The sequence below is a fragment of the Triturus cristatus genome, chromosome 9, assembly GCF_964204655.1.
Source record: "Triturus cristatus chromosome 9, aTriCri1.1, whole genome shotgun sequence".
NCBI classification, from domain to species: domain Eukaryota; kingdom Metazoa; phylum Chordata; class Amphibia; order Caudata; family Salamandridae; genus Triturus; species Triturus cristatus.
The window spans coordinates 687,052,048-687,075,299 of NC_140592.1; the positions used below are offsets into that span (position 1 = coordinate 687,052,048).

Consider the following 23,252-nt stretch of genomic DNA (forward strand, 5'->3'; position numbering starts at 1 on the left):
GTGTTAATCGATATATCAAAGAAAATCCTATGTCTTGAAAAACTGGTGATAAACAATTTAGAAGTACAAAAACTTTTTTTATATTACAATACTTGTGACAAAGACTCAAGTGGTATTTCACAATACAAAAAACAAACCTGACGAAGACAACACATAGAACCTATATGAATTGCAAAGCGTTGAATTAATAATGAAAAATTCCCCAATGAGACCTTTGACTTTACATCCTCATTGTTTAGGTCTATTTGGGCAATAACACTTTGTAGTGAGGAGGTCCACGCAGGCAGGTTATAATTCAGAAAGATAACAAGTAGTAAGGTTCAGGACATCAGGTAGGTAAGTTGTAGATAAGAGCCCCACCAGGAGCTGCCTGTCAGCTGCTCAGCCCATGACCAACTTACACTCTGCCTCTCTCAGTCCCAAAATTCCGAGGCATCATCAGACTCCAACATTCCAATGAGTCAGAGCACAGGCACTGGCTGAGCAGGGGATATAAAACACCTTACAATATATATGCAGGATACTACATATATCACTTTTCCTTCTAACAGAAGAACAATGCAAAATACGATAAAAGATAACAAGAGTGAACCAAGGACAGATAGCAAGAAAGGAACAACTGAGTGAGAGAACGTCAAGAAAAAGTGTGAGCAAGACAGAGCGAACAGTAAGGTAGGAGAATACAAAGAAGCAGCAAAGAGCAAGAATACACAAGTGGGAAAGACCCAAACACTCTGACAAAGAAACGAATACGGAAACACAGGAGTACCGAACAGGAGAGAGAGCAGAGATAGGTGAAAGAGGCAAAAAGTGAATAAGAACGAAAAGGTAAGACGCATACCCATCAACTAAGGGTAGGAAGCAGAGGGAAAAGAAGAAAACAACCAGAGAACAGAGAGACATAGACGCACCAAGGACAAACCCCCGAACGCACCCAATGGCCAGGCAGGAAGGGAGGGAAGAACCAGGCACAACACAAACCAGACACCAGCCTACACACAGACCCAGAGAGGAGGGAATGCAGCTCTCCTCCTGAACAGGGAAGGAAAAGAATGAACAATAACAGGAGAAACGGCTGGAGACGAGGCAAGACAACAGGCAATGTAAGTCCAGAGACCAAGGATGAAAAATAGGTATGGCATCACGAGGAAAGCTGGACATAAGTGAAAACAGAGAAGAGGAAAATAAATACAAATGTGCAACTAATCCTCTCCCAATTTTCAAAAAGGCAATTCAAATAAATTATGAGTAACATTGCGTTGAACAAAAAGCAATATGACTCAATGTAGAAAGACAATAACAGCTGATGGGACTAAGACCCATGACCATCCTCTACTCCTACGTAAGAGTGTGAGGAGCACTGAATGGGACTGTAACCCATATGACGCCCTATGTAGAGTGACTGTGTAAATGTAAATGGGTAAAAGACCCATGAAATAGTACCCAGTGTAAGGGTGAATATGTAAATGGGACTGAGACCCAAAATGTGAAAGGCCGTTAAATGACAACCCTCATGTAGAGGTCACTTGTAGAATAATAATGAGACAAAGACCCATAAGATGCACCCTGTGTGAGGGAAGCGATGTGAGTGTAGATTGGACTATAACCCATGTAACGGTGCCCTGTGTAATGGTGAAAAACGTGAGTGGCCTATGTAGGCAAGTGTATATGGGGCTAGTACCCATTTCCTTCCCTGTGTAGGGAAACGTAAAGTGTAATGAAAAGGTGTAAATGTGGTGTGAGCATAAGTGAAAATCAACCTTGAGTGCCCTTTATAGGGAAGTAAAGTGTAAAATGGTACACAAGAAAAATGCACAATGAGCCCCTGTAGATGAGTGCCCAAAGTACATGATCACAAAAAATGTAACCCATGTAGGCAAGAGTGTAGTGGGGAAGTGTGGCAAGACCCAAACCCAGGGGCAAAACCAAAAGAAACCCTTATGAAAAAGCATAAATGTAATATTTGGCACTTGATACAATTAGCTATATAACTGTATCACATTTCCGCTTAGTGTACGTCCAAGATAAATGTGTGCGTGTCAAAATAGTCCTGTGTAATACGCAGGGGTGCGCAAAACAGACAAGCTTAGAAGCAAAATAAACGAACTGACGGTGATTAAAAGCACTCTAAATCACAGATAGCTGAAAATGTGCATGAAAACAGGAGGTTGGCTACCACGTGGAAACAATGTACATACCACAAATAAGGGTGGCCATCCAAGAATTCATGACAACCACTACAGAGAGTAGGGAATGCAGCTAGAAAAAATAGTGACAGGCTGATAAGTACCAAACACCTCCAGAGACTGCATTCTGTCGAAAGCACTGCCTGCTTCCGGATTAGCTAGGCAGAGATACATGAACACCTTAAAAAAAAATGGCGGCACGTAAAATGTGCAGAACAGGGTGGCTCAAGGCACGGTGGTGCAGGCAGACGTCAGGCAGCAGCATTCCTAAGAAAACGTCACAGGGGTTGCAATGGTTCAGCGAGCGAATCCAAACAAAAGGTGAGGGGCGCGCACGTCCTTAAAAATAGAAACTGTTAAACCGGCACAACTGAAGTTTCGTAACTGTTAATGGTGACTGAAAAAAGAAAAACACAACAGGACCATACCACAGTGTTAAATTTAAACATGCGGCAATAGTCAATGGCATCTATACTGTAACTACACAAAGCGCGCAGCAATTATTTTCAAACCACACGCCATGCGCGAGTGTCACAAGCGCTTCTTAGCTGAACAGCTTGACTGGTCTAACGCTGCCGTATTTTCTTCACGCAGCGCGACTTTGACGAGTGTCAGCTGCACAGAGGCACTGGGAGGCTCTAAGATGGAGTGCAGACACAGATCTCTCTTGGTTCCAAACGAGCACATTGTGGATTAATTTCTTTAGAATTTAGCTGGTACACAAACTTGAAGTGTCATGTAAAAGCTAGCCGTGTTGTAGAATGCTAAAACAGCACATGTTGACGCAGCAAATGTTTTCAAAGCACTCCCCAAGCGCGAGTGTCACGAGTGCTCCTCAGCTGATAGATTCAATGCTCCAATGCTACCTACTGCTTCACGCAGCGTGACCTTGAGGGGTGTCAGATGCTAAGTGGCACAACGTGACTCTAAAATAGAGTTAAGTCACAGAACTCTCTGTTGAAGCCATGCGCAAAAATGGAGGAGAACCAAAAAAATAACAAGCAAATCACAACCATGTGAGTGAAAGACAGATAACACAGTGCCCTCCGTATACCGGTACTTCAGTGATCTTGTATGTGAAGGAAAGTGAATGCCACACAAGCGTTGAGAGTGCAGTTCACAAAAAAAAAAAGGTCCACAAGATTCACTAACCAGACAGCTTGTCGGCACAGCATGAAGATATGCAATATGGCCAAACGCTACCACTTGCTGTAGAAGATTGTGGAAAGAAGAAGTCCTTCCCATCCATGTTGTACAGCAACTCTGTAAAGTAGATGTGCTGGAAAGAACAAGCAGCGGACATAAGACCAAAGTCCAAAATGGGTAATATTGTTGACAACAGTACGCCAGGGCTAGGGTTGTCCGATGGTGAGGACACTGGTGGGGCTGTATGGCGTAGTGCTTCATCTTACTTGTGTTGTCTTCTTTTCTTTTTGATGGTAGTTTCTCGCTTGTTATCGTTCTTCATGGTGATTGGAAATGTTCCTTTCCTGTGGATACCTCCGCTTTTGTACATTATGGTAGAAGCCACTATAGTTTCTTTAAGACTACGCCATCTCCAGGTCCTCTTGCTTGTCAGGTACCTACGATCTGCTTGTAGCTGTAGGTTCGTCACCAACTTGTCGCCATAAAATGTAGTGAGGGGGTCCACGCAGGTAGGTTGTAATTCAGGAAGATTTATTTCATGAAGATAACAAGTAGTAAGGTTCAGGACATTAGGTAGATAAGAGCCCCACCAGGAGCTGCCGGTCAGCTTCTCAGCCCATGACCAACTGACACTCTGCCTCTCTCAGTCCCAACATTCCTAGGCATCATCAGACTCCAACATTCCAATGAGTCAGAGCACAGGCACTGGCTGAGCAGGGGAGGTAAAACACCATACAATATATATGCAGGATACTACACACTTCTTTTATGAACGTCTATGTTTTGAGCCCTTGAATACGTGTGTGTTTTAATGACTTCACTGTTGGGTCTTCATCAGGACTATAGATTGAATGTGTATAGCCTTATAGATGGAATTATCTCAGGAGAATGGAGAAACAGCAAGCCTCTGGGTCAATCTCTGTTGATGACCTCAATAACCAGGTATGTTAGACCCAAGTGTCTTATCGTCAAGAGCCATTAATGGGATTCAGAAGTTTTATGGGAACAATCCTCCTCCTCACAGTCTGGAAAACTCAAAATTCAGGTGGGAATGTAAGAAGCCAGTGCAGCTTTCATTCAGTTTCGATAAGATCAACAACGTAGAACCAGGAGCAAATTGTGCTTCTTTGGATCCCCAGCGTCTCGTGCCCGGAGTTCTCAGGCTAACTGCCCTTGCCTGAGAACTCGGAGCGCGAGACGTTGTTCTACGTTGTTGATCTTATCTAAATTGAATGATACTAATCCAAAGTCCAGCAGCCCCTAAGACAAGTTGTTGTAACAACTTTTGCGCAAAAGGAACATGTCGTAAAAACACATTCCTTCCAATGCCGGCATTGAAATGGCACGCATGCAAAATGCATGCATGATTGTCATACAATCCCGAGTGCCTCTTGAAAACAAGCATTTACATTGCAACGGTTTCGGCATTGTTAAAGTTAGAGCTATTGGCATTGCTCATGACATTATTTTTGTTTATGTTTTTAAAACATTTAAAGAAACTGCATTGTTATTTACAATTTCAATAGCTTAATCACTCTCAAATTAGTATGGACACTCCCTTGAACTAAAAATGTCCAGAAAGAGCCCATTTTGGAACTGCCCAAGACCCGAATGTGTATTTGTCCGAAGACATATGGTTTGGATTTGGTAGCAAACATCTGATGCCAATATGCAGTCTGAGTTCAAAATGTACAACTGGCAGGCAGTGGCGGGCATTTGTGAAATCACTCTGCCTTTATGCGTCAGATTGAGCAGCCATGAATCCGATGACTACATCCGAATGCTTGATAATATGCCCCCTCTTTTTTTGGTAAAACGCTCGATAATTCTCTCTTTGCAGATTTTTCGTGTATACACAAACCTGCATATACACAGACACGCACCCCAACGGTACGCACACGTATGCATCACGCACACACTGCTCAAGCTCTACGAAACATTGGGGGGGACATCGGCGCTCCAGCTCTGGGGCCAGAGAGTATCTGAATTAGGAGGGAGGCGGTGGAGTTCATCAGACTGGGGGGAGGAGGGTGACGTGTGTAACAAATTAATTAGCGGCCTGTACCAACAGCCGCGTTATTAACTCCGTGCCCTGTGATCATTACCCTCAACCCCCCTCCAACACCCCTCCCCCTCTGCACACTCTGGACTCCAGATGTAAAAACCATTGACAAAAATATGCCCAGTACCTGGTTTCTGTGTAGCTGACTCCCAGATGTTTTTATACACAGAAACAGCTCGTGGGTTTAAATGTCCCTGCAAATGTAGAAATGTAGGGAAAGGATCGGAGCTCATCACACGACTATCTATAATGAGAAGCAAAGTACCCCCATCGTGCGTAGTCATACAGTGTCTGTCCTATGACCCTACTCGGTTATGGAGCCCCGCAGTGCCTTGCAGTGTTTTCATTACGTGCAGTAGGGTGTACTTCACCCCATACAGAGTGCTTACTGACAGGCTGTCATAGCGCTATATGTGGAATGGGATTTTATAATCAGCACCCAGCCGCGCTCCTGGTATCCAATGGGGAGGCGGGGCTTAATTTAAGGCAGGATTCCCTTCACAGTGGAACCCACATACTGTGCCGCTGAACTGTTAATAGTGAAACCTACGCATAAACGGCTGACTCTGTGCGGTAAAGATAACATTTCGGCGCACAAAGGCCCGTATAGGCACGTTAGAACAGAAAATGTAGCTGCTGTTAAACAAGTCCCTCCTTCCGCCGAACCCCCACCATCACTGTTTTGTTTTTAATAAATATAGTCAGAGTCTTTGACCAGAAAGGCCAAAGATGTTCTGGGAGGGGGAGCAGGACATAACCTTAAGATAGGTGGACCCAGATTCGTAGAATGCCTGAAGAATCAAAAAGAGGGCCTTGAAATGGCAGCGCTTTGTCACTGGAGGCCAGTGTACATCTCTCAGATGTTGAGAAAGATGCACAGGAGGGAAGATGATTAAGCCTGGCTGCAGAGTTCTGTACGACCTGCAGGCGACGTAGGAGGAAACCTGGGAGGCCTCAGTAGATGGAATCACTATAGCTGAGGCAAGTTGGAATCAGGACAAGGGCTATGGTTTTGCACACATGTAGTAGGAATAAAGGAAAAACATTCCTGAGAATGCGTAGCAAGTTGGAACATGCACCTGAAACTTGGGTTTCCGCACCAAAAACCAGCTTGCCTCGTATTTTCCAGGCATTTACAGCGACAAGTAAATTTCGACAATCTTTCCCAGGGATGTGGACATTATTGCACTCTGTAATTTCTGGGCGTTGTAAACTCCGACGAACTTGTCATTTTGACCCGTGTAAATCGTATTTGCGCAGGGGATTGATAATTACCAATGCACTCGTCATCAAGCCTCATTCATGTGAATGAAACGTTGCATGCTTTCAACACACTACAGATCAAGCAGGAACAACAGTAGATCTACTTTTAAAATAATTCTAATGACCAACTGGCAAAGGAAGGGCTGATTAAGAGTTACCTCGCAAAAATGTGTAACTTTATTTATAAAAAAAAAAATGCAGTAGTATTAGCTCACTTTCTAAAATGTAAATAGCTAATAAGGCACTAATTTAACTGACAAAAACACTCTCTTAACACTCATAAATATGGAGTGTCACTTGAACTCCTCCACACAGAAATATGTAGCGTAACCAAATGTACTTAATTAGCAGTTAGGGGTTTTGTTTAGACGGGGGAGAGGGGGTAATCACGATTTTATAACTCCAATAGGTAGGCTAGTCATCACTTTTAAAGTACCGTTGCCATGCTAGTGGTGAAGCATCGATATGAGTCTCAAGCCCTCTCATTCACACATACGACAATTGTACATTTACATGGACATCTGACAGCATTAATCGGCCACACAATGCAGTGCAGCCCCAAACAATGTTTCGTGGGTGTCCTAGTACACTATTATTATGGGACTTGCAGTTTCAATAATAACTATAATTTGTGAAAAAAGCAGGCAAAGTAATGTAGGCTAAAAAGCAAGAAATAAATGGAGTTACACATGACATGCTTTGATTACTACTGGCCGCCTCCTGCAGGGCAGGAACGCCCCTCCTCATGTTCATTATATTTTCGCGGGTGTCCTAGCACAATATTATGAGACTTGCAGTTTAGCTATTAATATCATGTTTCAAAAAGGAATGAAAAGTGATTTAGACTAAAAAGCAATAATTTAAACGGTGGGGTTACAAATGACAACGGCTCACAAAGCAGCAGCCTTACTGATCGTCTCCTGCAGGACAGAGAATACACCTCACCGTGTTCATTCCATTACAAGAAGTACAAAAGCTCAACATTGCGCTGCTCTTTCTCTGATTGAGCACAGATAACATGCTAGGTAATCCCTTAATCCTGTTCATACTCCTTAACCTTTACAATCACATTTCTCAAACTATACATACTTGACTTCATTACCACCTCATACCACTATTCCCCAATTTAATGACACACTCATCTCTAGAAGAGAAACCCTCCCTCACACATTAACGCCTTTACAATGTTGTGCATCCACCTACAAAACCCACTCTTCCTCTGAAAAGAACTTTCAAGCATTGCAATACCCCCACTATTTTGTTCTTTCCTTACCAAACTACCATACGCCATAACCAGCACCACGTTTACTCCCGACAACCAGTTGCTGTTGCCCGCCGCCATGACGCTGTGCTAGGACCCCCAAACCTACCGAACCCCACCGCTTCTGGGCTCCCCAACTCACACCACCACCCGGAAGAAGTCTGCACAACCCTCATCACGTGACTAAATATGCATCGAGAGAAGGAAGCGCGAGGCGAGGGTTAGTACGTCGGCAACCCGCATGGCAAATTAGAGGAACCATAGTATGAATGACACGGAAAGAGTACTAAAGAAAACCTCCGTCTACACGAACGAGGAGTGTGAAAAGTTAAAACCTCATCCGCCATAGAATACCATTTTTTTAAGCCAAGGTTCACAATTGACATGTTCTTGATAAACATACGTTATATGACATAGTTGATTTGCTTGTGGGTTTTACACTTTTAGGATGAATACCAATTGTATGCGTAGCAATGCTCAATAAACCAATAGGCAATGATACTGCTTACTTTTCTTATTTACAATTTTAGAATCGTTCTGTAATTCCTCGTGCTCTTGCTCGCCTTTCACCAAAGTTCAATATTAAAAATAATTACTTGCATAATGGCCGCTTTAGTGCCTAGAGATGACATAGAAAGCAGACTAAAATGGCGTCAGCTACATTGAACGCGGCAATCCAGTTAGTGGTGTAGCAAGAACATACGGAGACACCACCGCCTTTCTCTGAGGTCAAGCAGAAATGCCTCGGAGAAACGCAGCGGCGTTTTCGGATTCGGGGGCGTGTTTTTCTTTCTCTCCTCTTGCCATTGGCTGGAATGTTTACATTCCAGAGGAGAGAAAGAAAGTAAAAAACACGCCCCCGAATCCGAAAAAGACGGGGCTTCTTTGGAGAGACAAAGCTCTTCTCCAATGGCTGACCAGCATTTAAGAGGCCAGCCAATGGAGAAGAGGGAAGAAGAGGGGCGGGTTCAAGCCCCTCTTCTGAAAACATTAAATCTCGGAGCGAGACTGCGCAAGCGCAGCCTTCGCAGCCGAGACCTAAACAGGCAACGGTTATGGTGTAGGAATGTAAGCAAATTCATTTTATTAGTTTAGGGCCCCTATTGCTACATACACCATCACAAACCATGGAGAGGAGTTTGATTTACAATCTTGTGTCCCATCGCTGTATGTCCTTACACTCGCGATTCATGCCAAAATGCATTCGGGCACATTCCATGCAGCCCGTTTGGTGGCGACATGCTGTCAAAACCGTATCACACAGGAGAGACTAGCGTTCCCATCAGCCCTTCTCTCTCAGCTGGCTTGTTTATAGAACTAAAGATTTGTGGCTCCCTTTTCCCCAACATCTGCCTAATTAACTGTTTCAACTCAGATCAGAGACTGCTCAATGTTAAGAAGTGGAATAAAAATGGCCACTTTGAAAGGGGTTCTGTATTACCAATGGTCTCTCTTTAACCCCTTCAGTGCCCATGACGAGCTGGACTCGTCATGGGCTGCGGTGGCGCTGTGCCCATGACGAGTCCAGCTCGTCATGAACTCCGCCCGCTAATGCAAGGCGCGGCACTGGGCGGGGAAAGGGGCGGGCATGCAAGGGGTTAATTGTTTGCTATCAATGTGCACAAACAGGTGACATTTCGTCCTGGAAAAGCACAAAATTGCAGGTTGAAAAGATTCCTAACCCTGCTGAAAATGTCTGCACTTGCAATGAAATATCCGCCCATCTTGCGCTGAGGTACAACCCTATATTTGTGCTTAGTATCATTTACTATTCCATCTCCAGTCTTAGCAACAGTAGGGAAGGTGATTGACTTTAAATCCAACACCGCTCTACCAATGCCCCCCCTTTAAGAAAGTCATTGTAATGATTTGTGTGCTAAACAAATGCGTGATAATGACAAGTTTGTTCTATTGCTGACGCTGTAAAGGCACAGCGTGATTCCAGGTTCGTACTAGAGGATGTTTCCCAACACACAGTTTTGTTCACTGGGCAGTAGATGACTGATGAAACACAGTGCATGCGCCTTTCCAATGTTCTAAGAAGGCATCCATCTACTCCAGATGTCTTCAAACTGGGGTGTTATTTTCAGGGGGCGCACAACCATCAGCAGTTAGAGGAGCTACAAGTTATGGGGAGTGGCTGATTGTAGATCAATACTTCCGTGTTTGAAAGGTAGTCTGGAAGCTGGCCTTCATTTGTTGCGTTTCCAGCCTGTCTTGCACACCTCATTTACAGTGATATGATTGGAGTAAATGTGCCTGCTCCCGCATCAGGCTGCCAAGAGCATCCATGGAAAGCAGCGCTACCTTTTGTCTGCACTCATGGAGGATATAAATGATGGCAGATGGATGGGAGCAGAGCATGGTGTAAGGGGTTGGGACGAAATGCTCTCTAAATGTGATTGTAAGGCGATTGGTTCTGCCAATCAAATCTGCCCAGATGTTTCGCTTTATGATCACCTGGTTTTGACCTTACTGTGGGCGAGTCTCGCAACTGGTGATACCCTCCGTAACCTTTTGGTAAATGAACTGCACCTGATTACAGCCACTGACCATTTTATGAGCCAAGGGCACTGCAAGGTAAGGGGTGCTTGGCTGGTTGCATGTGACCACGTGTTCACACAAGCAAGGGCTACATGTGTAAGACTTCAGTTGTGTACAGCCCAGTAACTAGGCATAGGTAGCCTGGCGCAGAGGGGACTCTGCAGCATCGAATATTGACCAGGGGTAGACCTCATAAGGTTAGTGCACGCTCATAGGTAAATTGGTTTACGGTCTTGTCTGTAGTGACACTCCTTTACTTTGAAAATGGAAGGTGCACCAGGAGTGGAGTCAAAACCATATGAGTAAGTCCATCAATTTTCTTTATTGGTCATAACAGTAAAAAACATGGCATCAGCCAACGCGTTTCGTTCCTTTGAGGGAACTTCATCAGGGCTTCAAGTATCTAGTGCTATATTCAAAACTTTCTTTGTATAACTGAGATCAATGTAGAGGAAGCCGAGATAGTGCCCAAAAAAAGGGTCAAACGTATCTGATCCAACCTTTTAATCTGGATTTACTGATTCCTGACATGGGCGCATTTGCCGCATGTCGGGAATCCGTACATCCAGATTACAAGGTTGGATCAGATATCTTTGACCCTTATTGTGGGGCACTATCTCGGCTGGCTCCACGTTGATCTCAGTTCTACAAAGAAAGTTTTGAATATACCACTAGATACTTGAAGCCCTGATAAAGTTCCCTCAAAGGAACGAAACGCGTTGGCTGATGCCATTTTTTTGCTGCTATGACCAATAAAGAAAATTGATGGACTTGCTTATATGGTTTTGACTCCCTTCCTGGTGCACATTCCATTTTCAAAGAATTGGCTTTTTCTGGATTCCAGTGGAGCTCAATGGCGGCAGGTTGCGGAAGTGGATGCACAGGACTTAATGTTTGCAGATAGGGATTGAGGTGCTGAACCTTTGGTCAGCCGCTGTTAGGAGTGTCTTTTGTTTATCTACACTCCATTATACACCTACGGGGAAGAGTGCTGTTTCACTTCCCTTTGGTCTACAGCAGAGGTCTTGAACTGTGTGGCATGTCCCCCTGGGGATGGTGCAAATGGATTTACAATTACATGTAAATAGCCTGGACGTGCTAAAGGTGGGGAGAGTCGACGTACGAGATATCTGCCTGGAAACACCATGCGGCACAGCAGTAACAAGCGGCTGGAGCTATTCATAAAAAAATTCACGAGCTACGCACGGGCACACCTCGTAATGCCCTGCTGGGCGTGCGCAAACCAAAAGTATTGGCATATGTGGTGGCCCTACGATGTCAGGGGCACTGCACCACCGATGTACCCAAGAGGGGGATATGTGTATTAGGTGGGGGTCTGCAGTAGGGCAGCAGCTTCCCCAAGGACTTTTTAATGAAAGTACTGACTCATAAGTTTGAAGGGTCTCATTGAAAAGGACCCAACTGAGATTTTCTATTTAGTTCAAATACTCCCCACACTGGAGCATGTGCTCTATAGCTGGGAGTGCACTGCCCTCTAGGGGCCACGTTTGTGGCTACAGGTAATGTGGCCTAAAAGCTGCTAAAATAGAACATGTTGAAAATGCTTTATTTAAAGATGGTTGTCCGAGGTCTTGAAATGCTTTATTGAAAAGTGTTCTTCATAGCAGTTTGGCAGTGGTTTCTTTAACAAAAGTATGTAACATGAGATTATTCAATGCTTTATATAAAGATACCAAGGATAAACCTTTATTTAAAGGGGTGTTAATGCTGATAGTAATTCTTATTCCTGGTAGGCTACAATGTTTATTACTGATAAATCAAGCCCCTTATTGCACTACCTGGTTACTTATAATTTCAGAAGGGGATGTCATGTTTTATGGTTGATTATGCAGGGTTGCCATACCTTATTACTGGTAATGTGTGCACGTAATTGCAATGCTTGACTTATTCTTAATGAGTGCAAAGAGATTATGGTTATTGAAATCTATGATGGAATGAGCATCATACCTGCATTTCATTTCAGCATCTTTTTGCAGGTATTGTCTTCCTTGGACTCGCCCCCCTCCAAACAAGGACACACCTCCTATACACTTTTTTGCTTTGCGTTTATATTTCAAAGTTGAAAAACACTGATTTTTACAGATTACCTCCCTTTTTTGCATCCCTAATGTAATGTATTAAGCCTCAGTTCCTCCTTTCCCACTACCTTTCTGATTGTAAAGTTTTGAAGAGGGTCTGCACATGAAAGCATTTGCTTCAGGTGGGGCTTCCAAGAAGAAGGTTGAAGACCTCATCTATTCTATGAATTACTGGCTGTATTTAATAGCAGGGCCTTGCTTGATGTTTCTGAGCCTCTCGAGGCGGCTTAACATTCCACAGCCCAAGTGACCTGCTTAGCTTGCTCCTTTGAATTCAAAGGAGAAAAAATTACCCCATAGTTCCCTATAAACTTGTAGTTACCCTATTTGATATGGTCCTCTAGGACTGACTTTGGGAAAACGCTGATCTAGAAAGTAGGGATGTGCCAAATACGCATAATTTTCAATCACAACAAATATCAGAAAAACTGAGTGAAATGCAAATCTGGCATTTGGTGCTATATTTTAGTCTGGAAATAGCACCAAATCACATGTGCGGAAATGGTTCTGTTCATTCATGTTGTTCAGGTGCTTGCGAGAGGGTAATTTTACCCAGGCAAAAATGAAATTATGTGTTGGTGGCATAATGATGTAATTTCGAGTAATGCAAAATGCTAGGAATTATGCACGATTACTCTGGCAATGCGGATATTTTGCCCAGGCTTATTGCGGGCTGTATTTCAAGATATTGCCAGTCTAGCTCTGCTGGGACCTTTACGACTAGAATATTTTAGATTCCCTGTTTACATGCAGTCATAGACCAGCCAGGTTTGCACATGCTGAAAGTTGTACATGGTATGGTCTTCCAACACTGTTGAGTACTGTACTGGAAGCAACATAACCAGGAAAAATACCTGCCCTGTTTTGAACCAAAGAGAGCAGTAAAAGGGTGGCACAGGGTAACCAAGCCAGTAACTTAAAACCCGTGCCTTCAGTGAAAAATCCAGACTTTGCCACCTAATGAGGTACCCACACCCAAGTAATAACCGTGTAGCTAATTCAAAGTGAAGAGGAAGGCACTAACACACAGGTCACCTAAAACCATGTACAAGCTTGCCAGTATATTTTTGTATTCAGAATTTTGAAAATTTGCAGAACAAAGTAGAATATGATGAACATTTTAAAAACGAACATTGATGCAATAAAGTCATATTCTAAAGTGGTCTAAATTGTGTCAATCTCAAATACAGCACGGGTCAGGAATATACATAATCCTAAAAGAAAATGTGCTTGATTTCAAATTTACATGATGAATTACAGTGATGGTTAGGCACTTCATACCTTTCCAAACTTAAAGGATGACAAAAGCATACATTACTTTAGCATTTGATATGCCTTAAGTTTAAGCCAATTTCAACCAAATCAAATGGGCAACTTGGTGATCAGAGTGTTGTTCAACTAATTTCTTTGACTTTCATATAGTTCTAACCAAATGAATGGAAAAATGTGAAACAAGAGATAACTTTGGGACAAGGTAGACGGGGTTAGTGTTATTTTTAGGGTTCTAATCAGTAGTAGTATAGATGTGAGTCTTAGGCAAAGGATACGATTATTGTTGCAGTGGGTTTTTGAATGAGTGTTGTAGGTTTTAGATAAAATATGGGATTGAGGATTGACGCATGATTAAGGTTATTGAGAGATTTAGGTTTCAGGATAAAACTTGAGTAAGGATTATGGTAAAGGCTAGCATTAGGATTCATGGTGAGGGAAATCAAAAATTGAAGAAAATCTAAATGTTAATGAAAGGATTCAAGCTAATTTGCATTTCAATTGAAATTGGGAATGTCAACCCATTTGTAAACTAGCCTTTTTATTAAAACTAAAGAACAAGTAACTTACCTTCGGTAACACTTTTTCTAGTGGATACAGTATCTGCCTGTGGATTTCTCACCTTTTGAATGATCACAATGAGCATTATTCCAAGGAAACTTTTCTTCTCAGCTCTTCCACGTCGACGTCACAATGGAATGGCTCTGCACGCAACATCATCAGAGCCACAAGAAGACCTCGTCAGCATGCTGACATCAGTTTCACCCATTTTTTCTGTGCCTTTGAGGAAAAATGGGTGAATTAATAACCTTATATATCAAGAACGAACAGGGGGGGCGTAATGGGCTTTACGAGGGAGGTCCAGCTGAGTGTGCCCTAAAGTATACAAAAAATTATAACAAAGCTGTTCCTAAAGGTGGGTGAGACAGACCATGTAGTGTTCAAGGGAGGTTTATAATTTTGGATATTGTGGCCCTCACACAACCATCAGGATATCGTGAATCACGTACCCCTCAGGATGTGTCGTGTCATCATCGGGCTGCTCCTGCGTCGAGTCGGCTGGTGCAATACCCTACGGGCTCTTGTTTAGGGAGCACTCTTTTGGAGATCTTTTTATCCAATGCAGCCGCTGGGTGAGGTGGGAGTGTGGGGTTCTTTAGTTATGTAGATGAAAGACAATAATTATTAAAATAGGGTGCGGAGTGCTTTTCTCAATCAATTTATTAGGAAGCCTCCTCGCCTAATTAAAAACTGTGAGGTTGAGTGTTGGTAACTTAGAGTGATGGGCTAGGTTATCTACACTGCCTTATTGGGGTCGACATGTTTCTCGCTCTAATAGAGGAATACTCTGGCGATTCTTCAGGACCAAACAAATTATTCTATCTACATTTGAATCTGCACTGTGTATCCTAAATAACAGTGAGCATTCTCAAAATTTAGCTGGTATTTTACCTGCAGCTCGCTCTACCTGTGGAAGAAGAGGAAGACCATGGTGGTTATAGAATGCGTGTAAACAATCACTGTTTATTTACATGATGTGTCTCGTGAGCTATTGAGTGCAGCTAGGGTGATGGTGCACTCTATTCGTGATGAAAAATTATATATGTAGTGAACATGAGCCACGTGAAGTGATCACTCTGACAGGTGATAAAATACATATTTTAAAAAATGTTAGTAGAACTTATTGGTGGACTTACCCTAAGAACTCCATAGGATAGTACACTGCAGTTCCTGGTAGGCTACACAAGGAGTTCCTCGCGTTCTGTAATCATATAGTGAGAGAGCTAGTGGATCGAAAATGGTTAAAACCATAGGACTCCAGGGTTATGTAAACCCCTTCTCTTATTTGTAAAGCCAAAAATGGAATAATGTTGTCATCTTAAGAGATCATAAAATGGTAAAGGTTACAAGGCTCAAGATTAATATAGCCCCTAATCTCTTTCAAACAACATATGGCAAGCTCAACTGACACAGGTTAAGAGTCATAAGTATTAATACTAAGGAGCACACGGATGCTATGGTTTGTATCAGCCTCCCAGTTTCGTAAAACCCCCATGTCACTTTATTATCTAAAGATGTTCGTTTTAGTTTGAAATAAACTTTTAACTTGTTTGAGTTTATCATTTATTCTCTTCTATTGTTATTCCAAAATTACCCCATATACGAGGGTGTTATCCGAATCAAACGCCTGTTCCTGGAAGGCCAATTGTATCGGGCATTGATTCCGTTCTCGAACCCCTGTCACAATTTTGTGACTATTTTCTTCAACCACTTGTAAAAAAGACCGCATCTTACATACAAGACACTTCAGACTTGCTCAGACTCCTAATTGGGCTGCCCCCTGCGGATGAGATCACACTCCTAGTGACCTTAGATGTACAGGCCTTATATACCAATATACCCCAGAGGGCTACTCTTGATGTGGTAGAAAGCGTCCTGAACCACGAACTTTGGAAACATAATACCCCCATTAGTTTTGTCATGGATTGCGCAACTTTAGCCCTGACAGAAAATTTCTTTGAATTCAAAGGCCAGATTTACCAACAAACACAAGGTACTTGTATGGGCAGTACATTTGCGCCAAGTCTAGCGTGTCTGTACATGTCTGATTTTGAAACTCGCCATATTTTTCATGACTCAAATCCATTTGATGCTGACATATACCTTTGGAAGAGGTTTATAGACGACATCTTAATATTATGGAAAGGAGAGATGTCAGCTTGCATTGAGTTTTGTGGTTGGAATAACACCCTTGACCCACATCTCAAATTTTCCCATACGGTGTCCAAAAACACTATACCTTTTCTAGACTTAAACATCAATCTGCATAGAGGTACGCTGTCAACAACGTTGTACAAAAAACCAACAGACCGTAACAGCCTGTTACTCTACTCCAGTCATCATCCACGGAGTTTGAGAGACAACTTACCTATAGGACAATTCCTTAGGGTGAGACGCAATTGCAGAATTGAAACATGTCGACCCCAATAAGGCAGTGTAGATAACCTAGCCCATCACTCTAAGTTACCAACACTCAACCTCACAGTTTTTAATTAGGCGAGGAGGCTTCCTAATAAATTGATTGAGAAAAGCACTCCGCACCCTATTTTAAAAATTATTGTCTTTCATCTACATCACTAAAGAACCCCACACTCCCACCTCACCCAGCGGCTGCATTGGATAAAAAGATCTCCACAAGAGTGCTCCCTAAACAAGAGCCCGTCGGGTATTGCACCAGCCGACTCGACGCAGGAGCAGCCCGATGATGACACGATACATCCTGAGGGGTACGTGATTCACGACATCCTGATGGTTGTGTGAGGGCCACAATATCCAAAATTATAAACCTCCCTTGAACACTACATGGTCTGTCTCACCCACCTTTAGGAACAGCTTTGTTATAATTTTTTGTATGAATTAATAACCTTCCCACAAGTATACAGAGTATTCAAAAATACAACCAAATATGGAAATGCTACATTATAGATATTTCCCAAATCCAATTAACCTCATGATTTAAGCAAAACAACTACATAAAACATTAATTAATACATTTTTGGTAGAAGCAGACAGGCAACGGGGAGGCGGGCAGGTCAGTGAGGAAGCCACAGGCAGATATTGTATGCACCAGAAAAAGGGTTACCGCAGGTAAGTAATAAGGATACATCTGCCTGTGGATTCCTCACCTTTTGCATTGAAACTCCAAGCAGTCCCGCACTCGGAGGGGAGTGCCTGCCTGCTTATACCAAAAAATCCTGCAACACAGAACAAGCCAAATGGCTGTCCCTCCTCACTTCCGAACCCAAGCAATAGTGCTTTTCAGAAGTGTAGGGGGATGCCCAAGTTGCCGCTTTGCAGATGTCAACCACGGGGACACCTCTAGCCAAAACTGAAGAAGAAGACTTAGCTCTGGGAGAATGAGCACGAATACCTTCAGATGCCTCCTTCTTGCCCAAGGTGTAGCAGATCTTGATGCACAGGATTATTCACCTTGACAGCGTTCTTTTGTGGACAGCCTTACCCTTCATCTTGCCCACATATCCAATGAAGAGTTGATCATCCAGCCTGAAGTCCTCGCTTCTGTCCAGGTAGAAGCTCACTGCCCTCTTGGGGTCCAGATGATGAAGTCTCTCCTCCTTAGTAGGATGAGGGGGAGGGTAGAAAGTAGGTATGGTGATGGACTGCCTCAAGTGGAATGGAGTGACTACCTTAGGCAGGAAAGCAGCTCTGGGCCTAAGAACCATCTTATCAGCATAGAAGATGTAAGAGAAGGCTTGGAACTAAGAGCCTGCAATACAGTCACCCTCCTAGCTGAAGTGACTGCCACTAAAAATATAGTTTAAAATGGGAGAAACCTTAAAGGGAAACTATGCAAAGGTTCAAAGGGCAAACCTATAAAAAATGTAAGAACGTTATTCAAATCCCACTGAGGCATAATAAAGGGAGTGGGAGGAAACCTATTAATGAGACCATCAGTGAATCTCATAACTAAAGAAGATTTAAACAGAGAGGGTTAATCTGGCAAACAAAGAAAAGCTGACAAGGCAGATAAGTAACCTTTAACAGTTCCCACAGTGCAGCCCTGTTGCGCCAGGGAAAGAGGAAAAACTTAGAACATCAGATAAATGGGCGTTTAAGGGAACAATTGATTTCTCTCCACACCATTTCACAAATTTAGCCCACCACCCAGCATAGACCGATTTGGTGGAGTGTCTTCTGGCCAATAAAATACATCCACCACATCCGGTGGGAGAGAGAGACTACTCGGGTTCCTTCGTTCAATCTCCAGACATGAAGGTGCAGGCTCTGGAGGTGGGGGTGTAGAACCTGCCACTGCAATTACGAGAAGAGATCTACCCTGAGAGGGAGATGGAGCAGAGGCTGACATGAGAGGTAAAAGAGGTCTGTGTACCATACCCTTTGCGGCCACTCTGGGGCAATCAATATGATGGGCCTGGTCTTGGCGAATCTTCCCCAGAACTCGAGGAATCAAGGGTATCGGGGAATGCGTAAAGAAGCTGAGAACCCCAATGTAACAAACTTGTTCCCCAACGCTTCCTGTGTCGGATACTGGAGACTGCAGAATGGCGGGCAGTGCATGTTCTCGTGAGTGGCAAACAGGTCCAACTGAGGAAAACCCCACATCCTGAAAATGTGAAGTTCCACCTCTGGATGGAGACGCCAGTCATGATCGGCTGAATACTGCCGACTGAGACTGTCTGCACGCACATTTAGCACTCCGGGCAGATGATTTACGATTACGCAAATCCGATGGTCTTGAGCCCAGGACTAGAGTCGCAGAGCCTCTCTGCAGAGAAGATACAACCCTACTCCTCCCGGTTTGTTGATGTACTACGTTGAGGTAGTGTTGTCTGTTAAGACATGAACCGACTGACTGCGAAGGGAAGGAAGGTGGCCTTGAGAGCCAAATGTATCGCCCGCAATGCCAAAAGATTGATGTGAAACAATCTTTTCTCTGGAGACCAAAGACCTTTGATCTCCAGATCTCCCAGATGAGCTCCCCACCCTAGAGTGGAGGCATCCATTATCACTGTGGCCACTGGAGAAGGAGGGTGAAATGGCTTCCCTTGAGACAGGTTGCCTGAAACAAACCACCATTGCAGATCCGCTGCAGCCGCTGCAGATTCTGACCAATTCCTTGAGATCTTCGTTGTGTTGAAACCACTGCTTACGGAGGCACCACTGGAGAACCCTCATATGCCAGCGTTCATGGCTGACCAACAGAATACAGGAAGCAAACAGACCGAGCAGGCGCAAGACCTTCAGGACTGGAACCAACACTCCATTCTGAAACAGTGGAATCATAGCCTGGATGTCCTGAATCCTCTGTGGAGACGGGAAGGCACGACTCACAATAGTTTCCAGTACTGAACAGGTTGCGCTGAAAGGGCACCAGATGAGATTTGGATACATTTATCAAAAATCTCAAGCTGAACAACAGCTGTGTTGTTACCTGCAAATGATGCAACACTATCTCTGGCGAATGCTTTGAGCAGCCAGTCGTCCAGATAGGGAAATCAGGAATCCCCGACCTTCTGAGGTGTGCTGTCACCACCGCCATCACCTTTGGGAAGACCCGAAGTGCGGAAGTAAGACTCAACGGAAGGTCCGCAAACTGGTAATGTTGAGACCTCACCGTAAATTGGAGCTACGTCTGATGCGACTTCAGAATGGGAATGTGAAAATACGCATCATGTCTTCCTTCTCCAGTGTGAGAAGAGCCTGTGCCAGGGTTGACATTTTGAACTTCTCCTGATTGAGGTAAACAACCATCCTTTTTGGGAATCGGGAAGTACTGGGAGTAGCACCCCTGAACCCTTTCCTGCTCTGGAACTATCTCGATTGCACCCTTTTGAAGCAATGATAGTACTTCCTGCCGGAGAAGCAGAAGATGCTCTTCTGAGCAAAGGCCTCGACTGGGAGGGAAAGGAGGGGGTAACTCCTGGAAGGGTAGGGCATACCCATTTTCTATGATGTTTAAAACCCCGAGGTCTGTTGTGACGGACCTCTAATGAGGTAGAAAATAGGCCTCCTGTACTCCCATGGGACAAACATGCTCTATGATGGTCTGAAGTCCTAAGGACCTTGCTGTTGCCTTGTTTTCCTTAAAGCGTTGCAGTGCAGAATCCGCCTTAGCTCCAAACAAGCGAGACCCTTCAAAGTCCAGCAACGTTGCCTGAACATCGGGTGAAAAACCGGAACCACTTAACCAGGCATGCCTTCTCATTGCCACAGAAGACTGCATTGCTCTAGGCACAGAGTCCGCTGTGTCCCACACAGATTAAATCATTTGACGAGCTGCTGCCTGAGCATCCTCCACAAACTCAGAAAAATGCCCAGGACCTCTTTGGGCAATTTTGTGAGGACCTCTTTAGCCAAATCCATAAGGGCGTGAATGTAGTGTCCCAAAAGACACATGGCATTTGTAGACTTTAAGACCATACTCCCAGATGAAAAAACCTGTTTGCTCAACTGCTCCATGCGTTTTGATTCTCTATCAGCAGGCGTGGTTGGAAAGGACCCTGCTGATAAATTTGATGAGCAAGAAGCTTGGACAACTAGGCTTTCTGGTGAGGGATGAGAATATAAAAAAAGCCAGATCATGCGCTACCTTGTATCTTCTAGCCACTGTCCTGGAACTGCAGGAGAGGACATTGGCTTCTGCCAGACATCTAAAATAGGCTCAGTTAAAATCTCATTGAAAGACAACAATGATTCCGATGCAGAAGCTGAAGAATCTCAGTAAGAATATTAGACCTCAGTTCAGCTGTGGGAAGTCGCACTTCTAATAGACCCGCAGCCTTATGAATAACAGCGTGGTGTGAAGTCACCTCAGGAGGTGGTAAACCCTTAGGTGAAGCCAATTCCCATTGAGGGAAGGTATCCAGACCTCTTGCTTCTTGTAATCCCTCAAACTCGGGGTAAAGGTCCACAATTTCCCCATCTTCAGCTCCCTCATACTCCTCTTGGTATTCTTCCTCTTCCACCAGTCTTTGAGCCTCTCTCCAAGATCTCCTTCTCAACATCAATATCGGCGTCTGCGCCACCAGAGGTGGTGACTGCGAAGCCAGCGTCACAGGAACATCCAAAGGAACCAGGAATGAAGTCGGTTGAGGTTGAACCGGCGCCAAATCAGATCCAGAACTTATGTTATGTTAAAATTATTTGTAGAGCGCACGTACACCGGTCAGTTTCTTGGCGCTAAATATAGCTTGGGTCCTGGTAGGTTATTCTTGTGCCTGGATAAACAGCCAGGTCTTAAGAAGTCTCCTGAATGTCAAAAAATCTGTACAGGATCTGATGTCAAGGGGGAGGGCGTTCCAGAAGTAAGGAGCCAACACCGCAAATCTACCACCGCCTAGTCTCTTCAGTTTGTTGGATGCTGTGACCAGGAGGTTCATGTGGGCTGAGCACAAATTGAGGACAGGTCTATATCTCTGGATAAGGTTGGAAACATATTTCAGACAGGCTCCATGCAGAGATTTAAAAATGATACACCCAATTTTGAAAACACAGCGTTGTGTTATGGGAGACCAATGTAGCTTCCTCATAAGGGGGGTAAGCATGTTGCCATCTGGGCTAATGGAAAATCAGTCTGGCGGCCTGATTCTGCACCAGTTGCAGTCTTTTGACTAAATATGACGGCAGACTGAAATAAAGTGGATTGGCATAGTCAATGTGAGAAATGACCAAAGATAAGACAGCCTGAACCACTACTTCCCTATTGAGGAGTCTGCTGATTTTCTATATCATCCGCAGCTGGAAGAAGCAGGTTGAGACTACTGTCCCAATCTGGGACTTCATGGATAGGTCGCAGTTGATTATAACCCAAAGCTCTTAGCTGAAGAGGATGGACCTGGGGGAGAGCCCAGCTCAATTGGCCAGAAATCAGGGCTACAAAGGTTCTGGACACCGCCTCACAGAATCGGTTCCGTTTCATCCAGGTTTAGTGCCAGAGATGAACCATCCAAAGGGCCACTATCCTCTTGAAAAGGCAACGGCGCCGTCAGCCTCGGCACTGGTAGAGACCAGCTACCTGGAGTCACAGGCATAAAGGGCATGAAAGGTGTCTGCGAAAAATGAGGGGGGAGCCCTCCAAGAGAGTATGCAAGTGAACCCATGGGGCCAGCAGGTGCACCAGATGGATATGTAGCCCATGTGAAAATGCTAAACATAGCACTTAAAAAATGAGATGGATCCGACCCTGGAGTTGGGAGCACTTGATATGATGGATCCGGGACAAAGGGCTCTGGAGCCGTACGTGGAGACACCAAATTCGTCTCTGGCTGTGAAGTCGGAGTTCTCTGCGCCAGTGCCGGATGTGGAGTTGCAGACCTCGGTGCCGGAGGAGGAGTAACATTCCTCGGAGTTGAGGAGTAACAGCCCTTGGAGACAGAACCAAAGACACCCCTGGAGAAGGTGTTGGAGACATTTACTAAGTTCTCATGTAGCGCAGTGCAGCAGCGGTAAATGCTGCCTGCACTGCTTGAGAAGGACTGAGCAGGAGGGCGCCAAATTTAGTGAAATATGTCACTTTCCTCCCCTAGCGCAGGACCAGAAATCAGCTGCCGTGCGCCACTGAGACACCTTTGCGCCATGGTGCAAGGGTGTCTCTTTGAGTCTAGCATAGCTTTTGTACTGGAAGGGTACCATCCAGTATAAAATACAATGCATTGACTGACTTCAACCCTTTCCCGACGTTGTATGTGTGCTGCACAGTGCAGCACACATACAAAGTTGGTAAAGGAAGCAGAAATAAAAGCATTTATCCTTCCTTGCGCCTTCTTTAAAAGGGCAGAAACCTTGGGTGGTTGCATGAGAATGCCCATGCACCACCCAAGATACGCCCCCTTGGCGCTAAGTAATGCAAAGCAGTGCTATGCGCTCCTTCGCGTTACTTT

The 23,252-nt window shown here is 44.2% G+C and overlaps 2 protein-coding genes across 3 annotated transcripts in view; one reads left to right on the forward strand and one right to left on the reverse strand.

The window, feature by feature from the left end:
• The window catches only part of ACTMAP (actin maturation protease), a 222,185-nt gene extending 219,848 nt beyond the window's left edge, over nucleotides 1-2,337 (reverse strand). Inside the window, exon 1 of the mRNA XM_085625776.1 lies at nucleotides 2,199-2,337. The gene's annotated coding sequence lies outside the window, so the exon portion shown is untranslated. The remainder of the gene's footprint in view (nucleotides 1-2,198) is intronic.
• Nucleotides 1-23,252, forward strand: part of MIA (MIA SH3 domain containing) — a 177,755-nt gene that overhangs the window by 9,075 nt on the left and 145,428 nt on the right. Inside the window, exon 1 of one of the 2 annotated variants that reach the window (XM_085625778.1) lies at nucleotides 2,343-2,507. The exons of the other annotated variant lie outside the window; for it this stretch is intronic. Within the exon in view, the coding sequence (XP_085481904.1) occupies nucleotides 2,378-2,507 (130 nt within the window). The 5' untranslated portion in view covers nucleotides 2,343-2,377. Of the gene's footprint in view, nucleotides 1-2,342; nucleotides 2,508-23,252 lie in introns of those variants that run through there. 2 annotated transcript variants of the gene reach the window in all.